The 13,848-nt window shown below is 37.1% G+C and overlaps 1 protein-coding gene across 7 annotated transcripts in view; it reads left to right on the forward strand.

Moving 5' to 3' along the window:
- ZFYVE16 (zinc finger FYVE-type containing 16) overlaps positions 1–13,668 on the forward strand; it is a 42,901-nt gene extending 29,233 nt beyond the window's left edge. For 5 of the 7 annotated variants that reach the window (XM_035896595.1, XM_035896598.1, XM_035896596.1 and 2 more), the window contains 12 exons: positions 1,739–2,114; positions 2,618–2,740; positions 2,834–2,989; positions 3,610–3,834; positions 5,629–5,711; positions 6,538–6,642; positions 7,423–7,573; positions 8,709–8,789; positions 9,335–9,497; positions 10,324–10,429; positions 10,872–11,036; positions 11,877–13,668. In XM_035896595.1, coding sequence (XP_035752488.1) covers positions 1,739–2,114; positions 2,618–2,740; positions 2,834–2,989; positions 3,610–3,834; positions 5,629–5,711; positions 6,538–6,642; positions 7,423–7,573; positions 8,709–8,789; positions 9,335–9,497; positions 10,324–10,429; positions 10,872–11,036; positions 11,877–12,038 — 1,896 coding nt within the window. In that variant the 3' untranslated portion in view covers positions 12,039–13,668. Of the gene's footprint in view, positions 1–1,738; positions 2,115–2,617; positions 2,741–2,833; positions 2,990–3,609; positions 3,835–5,628; positions 5,712–6,537; positions 6,643–7,407; positions 7,574–8,708; positions 8,790–9,334; positions 9,498–10,323; positions 10,430–10,871; positions 11,037–11,876 lie in introns of those variants that run through there. The other 2 variants (XM_035896599.1, XM_035896600.1) reach the window with 2 other exon arrangements.
- The last annotated feature ends 180 nt before the right edge of the window (positions 13,669–13,848 follow it).

Below are 13,848 nucleotides of genomic sequence, written 5' to 3' on the forward strand. Positions count from 1 at the left end.
ACCTTTGATTAACTACTTTTATGCAGGTAACCTCAACCAACCATAGTTCTGAAACCTGTCATTAACAGCATGCTTATTGTAGAAGTTTGTGGGGTTTTTTTTCTGGTGGCTTGCTATAGTTTGCCTTTTGGATTAGACTAACTAGAAATTGCTTAATGCCCTGGAATACTACATTATAGAGTGCAGCAAAATCTATGTATTGCTTCTAATGTGAACTAGTATTGAACTGAGAGGGGGATTGGCTTTTTGATAATAGATCATATTCATGGTGTTGAACTAGTTGTACTTGACAAGAAGAGTCCAAAGAAGTTGTAAAAGTTTGCTGTGGAAAGATTTGGAGAGATTCCTCAGCTGGAGCTTTTTTAAAAGAAAACAGCTCTGAAGTGCTGTCTCAAGTCACAACGTAAATTCTATGATTCTAACAGCATTCAAGAGTTCTTAAAACAAATTAGTAAAGGTAACGACCAGAGCAGATCATCTTTATTTGTATATGGGTGATCTGAACAGTTACCAGATGTATAGCATATAAATCAGCCTTAAATCATTAAGAATGGATAATAGTAAATGTGACTTCATTTGAACAAGGAAGGACTCCAATAAGTTGCAGTAATCAAAAGTTATAGCCTGTCTTCCATTTTGGGGAAAGAAAAAAAATCACTTGCAAAAGATGAGCAATGTCTAAAATTAAAAGCAGCATGGACAAAGTGAATAGGAAACAATTAGTTGATGGTTCTTGTGTGCAGCTTCAGAAGCTGAAACAAAGCCACCATGCTGCAGCTCTAAAGCAGAGAATGTACTTTACTAGGTAACACATAATCCTGAACATGCTGCCACAGGATGCTATGGAGGTCAAAAGTATGAAGTGATGTGAAACGCCAGCAAGCAAATTCGTGGGGAAGGATTGATTAGAGGCCAATTTAGTCATCTTTTTGTCCGTGTGTTTGTGGGTGTTATTTTTGGGGTTGGTGTCTTTTTTATTTTTCTGACACGTGTATTCTCTAAACAGAGGGTTTGCTGGAAGCTGCTGGCATACCAGGTGAACTATTACAGGGCAAGCATAGAGTTGTTAGGTTTTTTTCTTGTTGCAATGCAGAGTCTTCCCTGTTGAGATAGGATGCAAGTCTAACACGCTTGAAAGACGAATGCCCATCTCTTGGCTTGTTTTTTTGAAGACAGCTCATATCCTCATGTGTCTATACTCATAGCTTGTCATACCCATTTTGCTGGTGGAGCAGCATAGGTTTGAATCCAAACTAGAAATGAATTGGACTGTAAAAGGCTCAACTCAGTACACAGTGTAGAAATACAAATAGACTTGCAGTACTGAACTGCTGATCCCAATGATGGCAAATTACAACGATGACAATGTTCTGTAGCTGTGAGTGGGGAAACAGTAATACTAAACAGATTCCTGAAGGGATGCTTGGTTTATTGATGATTGTATACCATCTGACTGTTCTTTGCTAAAATGACTGATCTGCAGTGCTCTGGTATAAATTTTGTGTTACCAAACAAATAAATGAATGATATATCTTCACCTAATGTAACTCCTAATGACTGGGGGAGAAAAAAAAAATGGAAGATCCAGAGAGATTTGGTGGCTTTATTTTTGTTTAGAGGAAATGCCTTCTCAGTATTTGTGATAGATTTTTTTTTCTCTTTTTGCTTCTAGAATGCTAGTAATGAAAGTTCAGCCTGTTGTGAGACAAGAGTGTAAATTCTTTTTTCTTCTTTGTAGGTTGCAAACCCAGAGGAAGATGACATATTGACCGACACAAATCCAAAACCTAAGGAAGAAATGGATAGTATTACAAGAATGGAGGAATTATGTCCTGTTTCTTCAGATGATGCACACCAGGCCGTTGGAGGCCAGAGTGAGGTGGTACATAGTTACAAATCTGTAACTCTAGAAACTAAAGAGTGTTCTCCTGCTGCAGAAGCTGAGAAGACAAGTTCCAGTTCAGTTGATCAGGCTACAGGTGATAGGCCTGTTAGTCCTTTGAGTTACAGAGCACTACGTGGTGTTGAAAACTGTGTTCGTAAAGAGATCAGCCTTGTTCCTGATGGTGATAGACTGCCACCACTTTTGCTTGCAGTGGGTGAAAAAGGAAAAGGTAAAATTTGAGAAAATTATTAATATTTAATGCAAGATTTGTAAATATGAACTTGTGTGTATATTATATGTATTTTAATACAATTTAATCTCGTTTATTTGCTGCATGTTGTTGGATAATTGAACATGCATTATTAACAAATCAGTATGTTGTGAAAAGAATACTTCCTCACTTAAATGCATTATAGCTGTGATTGTGCTTATTGATGGTAACTAACTGTACCAGTATATGGATGAGGAGACAGCATACACAATTAGTAATTACCAAATTAACGAGAACCCGAGTTTGCACCTTTGTTACAAGTTACTGCTTTATTTTTATGTGTTCCTTGAATCTTAGGGTAAGCTATTCATTGGTTGATCTGTAGTTATTCCAAGTTTGAGAATAATCACCACCCTCTTAAGATAGGAGGATGGGACAGTCTTTCATATGCTATGATCTGTAATTCTTATTTTAGGTAGTTGGCTGACATCCTGAACTAAATTGGTTGTTAATTTATTTAGATCCTCTAGTGGAAGAACATCCATCTCACCAACAGGTCACCTTGTGTCTTGTGGAAGGAGGTCCTAATGTGTTAACTTTCATCCTAAATGCAAACTTGCTTGTGAATGTCAAGCTAATAACTTGTAAGTAGTGCATATTTTCTTTCCCATTAAATCCAGCTATCTTTTTCTGACTGTAAAACAGCATTACCGTGCTATCTATCTTTTCAATTAAAGATTCTTCAGAAAAGTGCTGGTACTTCTCAACAAATGGACTACATGGTTTGGGTCAGGCAGAAATTGTCATTCTGTTGCAGTGTTTGCCGGATGAAGAGATTTTTCCTAGTGAAATATTCAAATTATTTATTGACATCTATAAGGATGCAATGAAAGGTATGTGATTTTAATATCTAACTTTTTTTTTTATAATATCTTCTTGCTGATCTCTAAAGCTGGAAGCTGATATGTAATTCTTCTTGAAGTATTTGTAAGCATCTAATGATTCTGTTGAAAAGCCTTGCAGTATTAGCCTTGGGTTCTAAATAGGAAGAAAAGAATTTAAGTTTCTTTGTTTCATATACTTCTGTGAACATCCTGTTTGCAGGTTTTTTGTTGTTTAGTCATATTGTGTTGGAGATTCTGGGTATAAGTTCTTGAGTCTGTGGTTTAGGACATCTGGAACTTCATTTGTAGAAGTACAATGCTCTTATATATGTAAATATTTCAGGTCTCTTAATCAAAGTTTATCAATTGGTGTGTGCCATAACATTGTACACTATAGGGTTTTTGGTATTTGTTTGGACAAACCTGGTTTTCTATTCAAGTTAATTTAGTTAGTAAATATAGAGCAGTTAATCTGTGGGTTTAGATGTCGGTCAGAGACTTTCAGGAGATATCAGGTATACTGTTTGGCTTCCAAGTCTGTGGGAGACCAATGGTTAGAATAGTTTTCTTGACACTAATGTATTGCTTCTCCGTACGTGCAAAGAGACTCTCTGTCCCTTTTTCTACAGGAAGGTTAATAAGAAACATGGAAAACATTACTTTTACTGAGAACTTCCTCAGTAACAAAGAGCACGGAGGATTCCTGTTTGTTTCACCAACTTTTCAGAAACCTGATGATCAGATTCTACCAGATAACCCTTTTCTTTGTGGCATTCTCATACATAAACTGGAAATACCCTGGGCAAAAGTTTTTCCAATCCGTTTAATGTTGAGACTGGGAGCAGAATATGGGGGTAAGTTTTAACACTTTAAATAGCTGTATGAATGTAAAATTCCCAAGGGTTTTAGACAAGCAAAGCACTTAAAATCATCTTTGCAGTATTTTATATTACATTTGTATAAGTGTTTCGTACATGGGAAGCCACCTGTTTAGACACTTGGGAATTTAAATTTTCCTCCTAGACTCTCTTGATGGTTTTTTTTTTTTCCTGTTCTTAACTGATGAGGAAACTAAGAAACCAAAACCGACAGTAGTAAATTATCAAAATGTCTGACTTTTGTTGTCATAGGAGAAAGGTTTGAAGGGAAGTTCACAAACCCAATTTACAACTCTGACAAATTGTTTTTTCGAATTAAATTACTGAAATTGAGTATGTTGGCAAAATACTACTGCTTCATAAAACGAATAAAGATATTCATTACTTATAATGATAACTTACTAACTAATACATTTGAAATCTCTAGGCCTGCAAAAATGCAGGAGGCATTCTTTCAAAGTGAGGTGGATGGAGAGCCTGTAAATGTGCATCTCCAGAGGTTGTGAAGTGACACAACCTCCATGTGGGAATTACCTTCCACAGTCTGTTGCAGGCTGATGTGAGCATTTTCTGCTCTCCCAGCGAGATTTACATGAACTCTGGTCCAGGCTTACCAAAGGAAAGTATTTATGCATATTCCCATTGCCTTCAAAAAGATAAAGCTAGCTTGAGTGAGACCGAAAGTAGATACTGTCCTTAATGCCTTCTAGAGTTGCTTGTGTGCTTGCTTGAATAACACAGACATTTAATTTAGTGATATAGGTGCTGTTTTGTTTCCTATTGCACTGCTGCTTATGATTTAAGAGAGCAGGAGTTCAGATAAGGTGCAGCCGGCAGCTGTTGCTTAAGTGGAAAGGATTTCAAAAATATTGTACGCAACTTTCCTGACCTGAATGCATTTTTGATAAACAAGCCTAGCCTACCATCCGAGAAGCTGCCAGTCCATAAATATGTATCACTCGCTTGTTCATGGATTTCTTGAGATGATAGCGGACTTCTGCTGGCCAGGCTTCTGTCTGTGTGTGTTGACAACAGTGTCATTCTTCCTTCTTTGTCATTCCTCTTTCTCTTATCAAACTACTTGGTTTGGTTGGTGGTTTTTTTAGCAAATTTTGTATCTTTGACATTGCAATCCTGACTTTGCTATGCTACTTGTTTTGTTTTCAAATGGCTTCATATTGTGGTCTTCTGCATCTCATTGCCTTCCCTGATTTCCATCTGCGTGTGTTTCCCATTGCAGCCATGGGACTTCAAAACATGTTGCTTTGTATGAACATCCTCACTCACTCTATCCTTGCTTATCAATACTAAGTGGTACTTCACTTCCTACTGTACCACTAATGTAGAAGCAGATGTTAACCTGTGTGGCATTCTTATTCAAGCAATTATGAAGACTTGCAACCCCTCCTGCAGCTGGTGACCCAAAGATTGAACCCAGGATGTTTCCGTCCAGGTCACCTATTGCAAGAAACATAGCTGACAAAGCATATGAAAGCAGCAACAAGTCTCTGCCACAAAATTACAGCCACTAGGCGAGTGACTCCATGCAATGACATTGCAATAGGATTTAACTGTGGGTGGGGAAACCATGCAGTTGGCTGAAGAACGATCCAGGACAGAGAATCAGACAGGGACTCTAGTTCTTTGGCTGGTCAGATATTGACATTAAGAAACATAGGCTATTGCTGAAAATAAAAAAAAATACTTGGATTAACAAGTCTTACAGTTGTTGATAGGTAAACATGACCTTTTTTCCTTCTTCCACCCTAGCATATCCAACTCCTGTAGTAAGTTTCAGGCACCGGAAGCCACTCTTCGGAGAAATAGGACACACAATTATGAATCTGCTTGTTGTGAGTAAATGTTTTATTCTGTTACTTTCCTGTTGTAATTTAGGTTGTGTAAAATATCCTCAAAACTCTGATTCTTGAAAACAGAGTTATTTTTGGCAAAGGGCTAATATTTTTGTTCTTCATACCCAACCTGAAACTTTGTTACCAAAGAGTATTTATATGTGAGTTAGGAAAGTTTTTGGAAGTGTTCATAAATACCTGTCTTGCTTCAGCTGTGCTGATTGAGGAAGATGCTGATTACCTGGTTCAGCTGGTGACAAAAGCCTTTTCTAACCTATTTTCAGCTAAGCTAGTAAAGGCAAATGGGATAACTTTATACCTAATGTTGTTGTTCTGGAATAAAGCAGAATAATGAAATCTTGCAGAAGTGGCTGAGATGATGGATGCTAACTTCTGTCAGACAAAGGTGTAAGAAACAGTGCAGTGTTCCAGCTGTAACTCAAGAAGTTAGAGCTGTAGAGGGTGGGGTGTGAGCCTGGAAACAAACTAATCTAGGTGGTGGCTTCCATGTTTTGCTTTTCTTTCAGAGGGAGGGTGTTGAAGTATTTTGTTACTTAAAACACGGTTAAGATCCTAATATGCATAAAGTAGCCATAGTCTAAAAAACCTACCTTGTCAGTGCTATAAATTTGTTAATATATTCACTAAGGTACCCTCCACATGCATCACAGTAGGAAAAAAGTGATTAGTAAGTCTTTAGCCCCCCCTTAATGTTACTACACTTTAGAAGTCTCAGGGCTGTACGTAAAATACTTTATCTAGGTAATATTTATTATAAAAGGCAAGAAAACATTAATTGTGTGCTAATGTAAAAACTTTGTTATAGGACCTTAGAAATTATCAGTATACTTTGCATACCATAGACAACCTGTTTGTTCATATGGAAATGGGTAGAAGCTGTATTAAAATACCCTTAAGGAAGTACAATGAGGTGAGTAAAACCATCTTTACATTAGCTTTCTAATCCAAACTGCTTTAGTCTTTATTTTTTATATAATACCAGTCACGTCTCTAACATGAGCTCTGAAAGGGGGGTGGTTCTCAGAGGCTGTAATGTTTTTATTCTGTAATCAGTTTCCAGGCAGTTCTGCAAGTGAATTCTCCACTTGATAGCAGCTCTCTAGATTACTTTGCTATTTGCTGTGCAGTAGACTCTTTGAACTTTAAACTGATGTAAGCATGTGATGGGGGGAGGGCATGAAATTAACTGAGCACACATTTCCTTCTTTCTGGGTATTTTGTAAGGTGGCTAATGATGAGTGAAAAGTTGAGCTTTAGGATAAGTATCAAATGCTGAAAAATCATCAGTTTCTTCAAAATCTCTTACCATGTATATCCAATTATCTCTTACACATGTCATGATGGTGGTGTTTTGCTTAAAATGAAAAAAAATCTTTTTTGCCAGTGTAGCTTTTATTACAATTTGTTGACTTCAGCTTTAGCAAAAAAACCCGAAGAGTAAACTGTATGAGATTTAATACATATTTTAGCTTTAAGACTGACAAGTCCCCTTACTCATCCCTCTCTACTGAAGTAAGATTTTTGATCATGCTTAGTGCTCCTGCAGCCAGTCATGGCAAATTGTATATTCAAACTCTCCGGAATTGAATAAGTGAATAATTCTTGGGATTTGTTTTGAGAGCTGGATTTGTCTACTGTCTTGTATTTAAAATGAGATTTGTCACTTTAATGACAGATTTTGTATTGACAGGTAATGAAGGTGGTAAATTCTTCTAATGAACATGTAATTAGTATTGGAGCGAGTTTTAATACTGAAGCAGATTCTCACTTAGTGTGTGTGCAGAATAAGCACGGCCTCTATCACACACAAGCAATCAGTGCTACTGGACATCCTAGGAAAGGTAAGCTGTCTAATTTGGCTTGTGGAGAAAAATCACATTTCTGGAGCAGAAATGTAAGTTCACTTTTAAGGCTGCAAGGAAAACATGTATTCCCAGTAAGTTGTTTACACAAAAAGTCCTAGCATTCAAACAGCAAAGTAATTTAAATGCAAAATAAAATGTTGCTGTTCTATATTGACACTTGGCTACCTTTTACAAATGTTATATTAAGTGGAGATTAATACTTTCTTCCTATTTGTTTCCAGAATGTTATTAATGTAGCTTACGTTTTTCAGACATAATCAGATTCTTTATATATTTCAAAATCTAAATGCAGTATTAGTGTGAACTGGGCAATAGATTTACATATTTAAACAAATAGTCTCAATAACTGAGTGTATGGAAATACAGTGAGTACCTCTATACAACACGTAGAAAACTGGTACAACCACCTGTACAGAGAAGAGTGCAGAGGTTCAGGATTTGAACTCTTAGGTTCCAGAAGTAATACAGCTGCGCAGCATGGCAGTGCGTCTGGGCTGATGAGCCGTGCTTTTCAACAACACCCATTAGTTGGGGGGAGTTCCAGATTGATAGGGCTGTATGCTTACCATCTCTGGTGTCAACCTGAAATGTTGTTCTGTGCTTCATTAAGCATAGCTACTTGAGTTGTGTTTTCATTAGAAGCACTGTGTGTAACTAACAAATTTATGCAAAGGTTTGTATTGTGGAAATTCACTTATGTCATCTTTACTTTCACTTGCTTTTAGTGCCACTGAAAATGATTGAAACTTCAGGAAAGTCTTCTGTAAATAAATTAAATTTAAAAGTTGAGTGGCATGTCTGTTTTTAAAGGACAAAAAAAACCCCCAAAACAACCAAACCCACACCACTGTTTCTTCAACTATGTTTCCTCTTTGTATACAGAGCTTTTTTGGCTTGCCTGTGTTGGCTTGCTGGCAATGTCTTAAAAGGATACTGTATTCACCCACAGTTAACAAACTGGTCTTTTTTTCAAAGTTCTGACTGGAAAAAAATCTTCTCTCTTTAAAGATCGTTCCTATCATCCTATTTAAAAAGACATGCGAGTTAAATATTAGCAATGACAAACTTGAGTGATATGAAGTGGTACTCACTTTGTTCCTACTTTTTCTAGTTACAGGTGCAAGTTTTGTGGTGTTTAATGGAGCTTTAAAAACATCTTCAGGATTTTTAGCTAAATCCAGTATAATTGAAGGTAAGAATTTTGTCTTACGTGGTTTCTTCTTAAGAGAACTTAGAGAAAAAAAAAAAAAAAGTAGCAGCAGTCTTGTGCAGGACCTTCATTCCTCAGTAAGCTAAACTTTTTCTTTTCCGGATTTTTAACTTTGTAGAAAGCGTATTGCAAACAAATGCTGTATAAAAATACATGCTAGTTCATCTACTTGTTTTAAAACATACTAAGTTTTAAGTCTTTTTGCTTTAGTCAATGCAAGTCTTTCCTTTATGGCTGCGTATTTGTTGCCATATCGATGAAATACATATATTGACACATGAATGCAGAAAACTTCTAAGATTACCCTAAGATTGATCTTCTCATTTTAATTCTGTTAACAAAGGTTTTCATTACTTCCTCTTTCATGTAATATTTAATGTAGTTGGGGGATGGAGTCCACTTGATGTGCATTTATTAACAATCTGTAGGAGAGGGTTGGTCCCACTAGAATTTAAGCCAAGATTCTACTAAATTGCTGTGCTAATCTTTCTGTAGATAAGTTGGAATTTTAACTGGTTTTCTTCTAGATGGATTAATGGTACAAATAACGCCAGAAACAATGGAAAACCTGCGTCAGGCATTAAGAGACAAGAAGGACTTCAAAATAACTTGTGGCAAAACAGATACAGGAGACGTAAAAGAATATGTAGATATTTGCTGGGTAGAAAAAGAAGAAAAAACAAACAAAGGGTAAATGTATTACCAAAGCAAAACATCTTGGCAAATTCTTGTTCCCAATTTTCAAATATCCACCTTGAATTTCTTGAAATTAATCGAAGGTATTTTTTTTGAAAGAAAGTACTTGATACTAAAACCTGAAGGGAGATAGAACTGTAAAGTGCCTGCAATCCTCTAGATGTCACTAACAGAACAGTTTTGCTTGTAGTTCACCAAAATTTAATACCATTTTCTCTGTTTGGGAAGTTGGTAGGAAAAGTGTGTGAACCCTCAGTTTCCTCTGAAATACCTCTATCAAATCAGTAATTGGTTTGTGTGAGGATGCAATTAATCCCCTTAAGCTTCCTTGTTAGGGGGGGCTTGGATGTGCATGGTACTGCCCTTGGCCAGTCACTGCGTGGAGTGCCAGCATTCAACAAAGCAAAATGAGATGTAAGGCATCTTTATTGGATGTAACTTGAATATTACTTTATGTAGCTTCAAACCTTAATTATACATCACAAACTCAAACCTTTTCTCATCTCAGTTGTTTCTGAGGCCATGGGCTTGGCTGGGTATGCCTTCTGTGACTTCTCTGACCAATGAGAACAAACAGTAGCTTCACCTAAGATGGTTTATAACTTCTTAAACCTGTAAGATTAGGTTTTTATTAAGTGTTATTTGTTCCCTATTCAGGATATTTCTCTTTGTAGCATCTATATTTTCATGATGCAAGTCCCATATTGCATTTTGTTGTAAAGCTGTTTAAATAGCCTTTAAGGATGGCTTTAAGGCAAGTTACTCAATCTAAATCATAAAATCATGTTTTAATTATTAACCATACTATTACCTTCCATAGAATTTTAAGCCCAGTTGATGGAAAATCAATGGAAGGAACTCAGAGTGAAAAAGTACCACGAGGCAGAGACTTCGAAAGAGATGGAAAAGTTCTGAAGTGTACTGAAGTTAGTAAACTACATTGTTCTTGAGCCTTTTTGCTACATTTTAGAATAGCTAGGTGGTAAAGTGACCATACTAAGTGATGCTACTAAAGGAACTAACCTATTTGATGCATAGCCATAACGATAGGCAGAATGTTTTCCATAGCTCTTTGATAAGTTTACATCCTTTTCATTTTTCTCTAAGACTAAAAAAGACTAAAAGTCTGCTAGTATCGATAACTCTATAAATATTATTAATACATATATTTATATTTATATACACATCCAGATATTCCCATGGTCACGTTAAGTATTTTGATTGAATAGATGAAATATTAAAATACTTTGCCAGAAAACAAGCATTATAGCTTGTTCTGTTCTGCATTATACTATAGTGAATTACTCTTTTCCCTACTTTGTAATATAACCGGCCTGCTGACTGTCCTTATCCTTGCTATAATTTTAGGTATACTATTTTCCAAAGGACCATGAACTATCCAGTCCTGTTCCTCATCAGTTTGCTAAAGAGATTGCTGTTGCCTGCAGTACTGCTCTTTGTGCACACCTTAAAACCTTGAAAAATAATGGGATGAATAAGATAGGCCTAAGAGTTTCTATTGACTCAGACATGGTAATCTTTCAACTTTTATTGCAGATGCTTTTTCTGAATGTTTCTAGTTTTTTGCCCCACCCCAGATCCAGAGTGAGGATGAAATTTCATGAAGAAGCTGTCTTAATGACTAGTTTTTTCTTGAAAGGAATAGTCCTGTTTCCTTATTGTGCCCAAATTCCCTAATAGCTCCTTGCAGTAAGCTATCAGTCCTTCCCTAGTTCTAACTCTCTCTAGCAATCATTTGCCTCCAAGGTGAGTCAATTTAGAGAATTCTAGAGTTAATTTTCTGATGCTTTTCTCAAATTATGTAGTTTTCTGCTGGTTTTGCTCCCTAATGTAGTTCAGTAAGGGATATTTGCACCAAAATCTGTACAGCAGAAAAGGACAGGTCTGCCCAGCTGAGGCTGGAAGAGCGCATGTCATGCCCTTCAAAAGGTTACAAGACGGTAAAACAGTTCAGTTCCTTGCCTCTGAAGGCGCTCTGTGTTACACACCCCTATCTTTTTTGAGAGGAGTTGGAAATACAGTCTGGAAAATTTAGTTTTCAGTAGTATATTTTGACATTAATCTAATAGTAACTATGATACTAGGATATAGTCAGATCACTCTTGGACATCAGACTGAAGCAGTCTGGGATGCAGGGGATGTGTGGCCCTGTACACTCAGGGGAATGTTGCATGCTTCTCAAAGGCAAGCCTAATTGTTCATGATTGACCTCAAAACCCATCCCATTGCCAGTGTTTGTTATTTTGTCACTTTGTGCTAGCTGAAATATTCTTTTACCAAGATACTACACTTCTGCGTTGTCTTGTTAACACAAAAAGTGTTAATATGAACATTAATGTGTTTTCCTTCTAGGTTGAGTACTTGGCCGGATCTGGAGGTCACCTTCTTCCACAGAACTATCTGAAGGAATTGGATAGTGCTCTGATTCCTGTGATTCATGGTGGGATGTCAGATCCTACAAGTCTACCACTGAAAATGGAATTAATATTTTTCATTATAGAACATCTGTTTTGATGAGGCTGATTACAGGCAATATACTGATTTGCTAGATCTGAAGACCAAAGTTATAATACTACAGACACTAAAAATGTTTCTAAACCTGTTATGTTTTAATAGGTTTTTTTTCAGACTGTTTTTTAAAACCCTCAAATCCTCTCTGGTTACTTTACCACAGAAGAATTGTAGTTTGTAATGTTTCCTAAAGTTCTGAAAGTTTACACTTAATACAGGTGCAGAAGAGGGCAGGTTTTGTTACCTCTTCACACAGTTGTAGCATTTACTATATGTAGTGTAACTTTAAGCCATACTATCTTGTCTCTTAACCTCAGATAAATGTGTTACTAAAAATTGCTATGGTTAGACCTAATCTCTATCTGAAGCATGTGCTTTCCATGTGCAAATGAGCTAGTGCTGAAGTAGAAGCTGGCACTTGTATTCTTGCCATTTGAGATTCAAATATGAGATCTGTGGTTGACAGCAAACTTCCTACGTCAGTGTGAAATACAAGTGCGTACCTTCTGGCACTTGTTTATGGTCAGCATGAGGAAGGGTCTTGCAGTTATGTTTATGAAGACTTTGTAGTTTAAGTCCTTAACATCAGGATATTATGCTGGTGCTTCAGGAACATGTGCTCTGCATTAATTTTTTTACAGAATGACTAATTTCTTTCTTGTTGTATTTATAAGGATTTCTCTAACTTAAATGGATGCTATTTTTATAAATACTGCTATTCTTTTCTTTACTCTGTGTTTGAAAGTCCTGATACAATTTGACCTTTCAAGGATTAATAAAAAAAAGATTACCCTTGACGTAATGTACATGTAGCAATAAGTCAGACAAGAATTCTGCAATATATTTTCTGCTCCTGTCTATAGCTTTTGCCACCTCTTAGTAGCCAACTTTACTTTCAGGGAGAACAGATGTATTAAGTGTGAATTTTCATGAACAGATTCATTTTTTTAGTATACCCGAGGTTCTTGTATAGTACGTATTTTTGATATTGGGTCACTAAGATCTATTTATGTATTTGTGATGCATGATTTGTACTGAGGTTCAGAGAACCATAATTGGGGTTTGGTAGCTGTCACACAACTGTTTTATCAAGAACAGAACCAAAACTAAATATATACAAGATCTATATTGTTTTCAGTAAAAATGCTGGTACAATTTTATAATGATACTATTAAAACTTTGATGCCTTCTTGATGGTAATAGGGGATATTTTATGTTTTTGTATCAAAAACAATTTGTAACTTAACCTAATCTGCTCTGCTGTTACCTATGCTTCAAAATACCGGTTCTAGAAGGGTTCAGGCTTCAAGATCTTGCTCTGGAGGAAACTGAGGCAGTGTTTAAGCTAATTAACCTAACTTCTTCAGAGAAACGGCAGGTCTGGAGAGGAGCTGAAGACCGCACCACGCACAGAGTGAACAAAACACATCCTTGCTGGAAGACAGGCTGCAACCGGACCGTCGAGGAAACAATGGCGCAAGGGTGAACAGTCATGAAGGACTGTGATGGGCTCGGAGGTGGCTGTTGCCCCTGGTACCCCGTACTGCAGGGGTACACGAGCGTTGCCCGTGTCTGTCTGTCGGGGTGACTGAAGGAACAGCTGGCTCTTGCCACCCGCACTAACTGATGTTAAGTAATGATCAATAAAGTTAACTAAAATTCTTGCTATCTGTGGTGTTTGGGGGGAGAGGGAGGGGTTGTTGTGTCCCGTCTTTGAAGCTTTTTGGGGGTGCTCCTCGCAGCCGCCTTCCCCCCGCCACCCGGGGCGGGGGTGGAGGCAGCCCTGGCCCTGCTCCGGCCCTGGCCCTGCTCC

Source organism: Egretta garzetta, unplaced genomic scaffold, assembly GCF_000687185.1.
Source record: "Egretta garzetta isolate BGI_Z169 unplaced genomic scaffold, ASM68718v1 scaffold136, whole genome shotgun sequence".
Classification (NCBI taxonomy): Eukaryota; Metazoa; Chordata; class Aves; order Pelecaniformes; family Ardeidae; genus Egretta; species Egretta garzetta.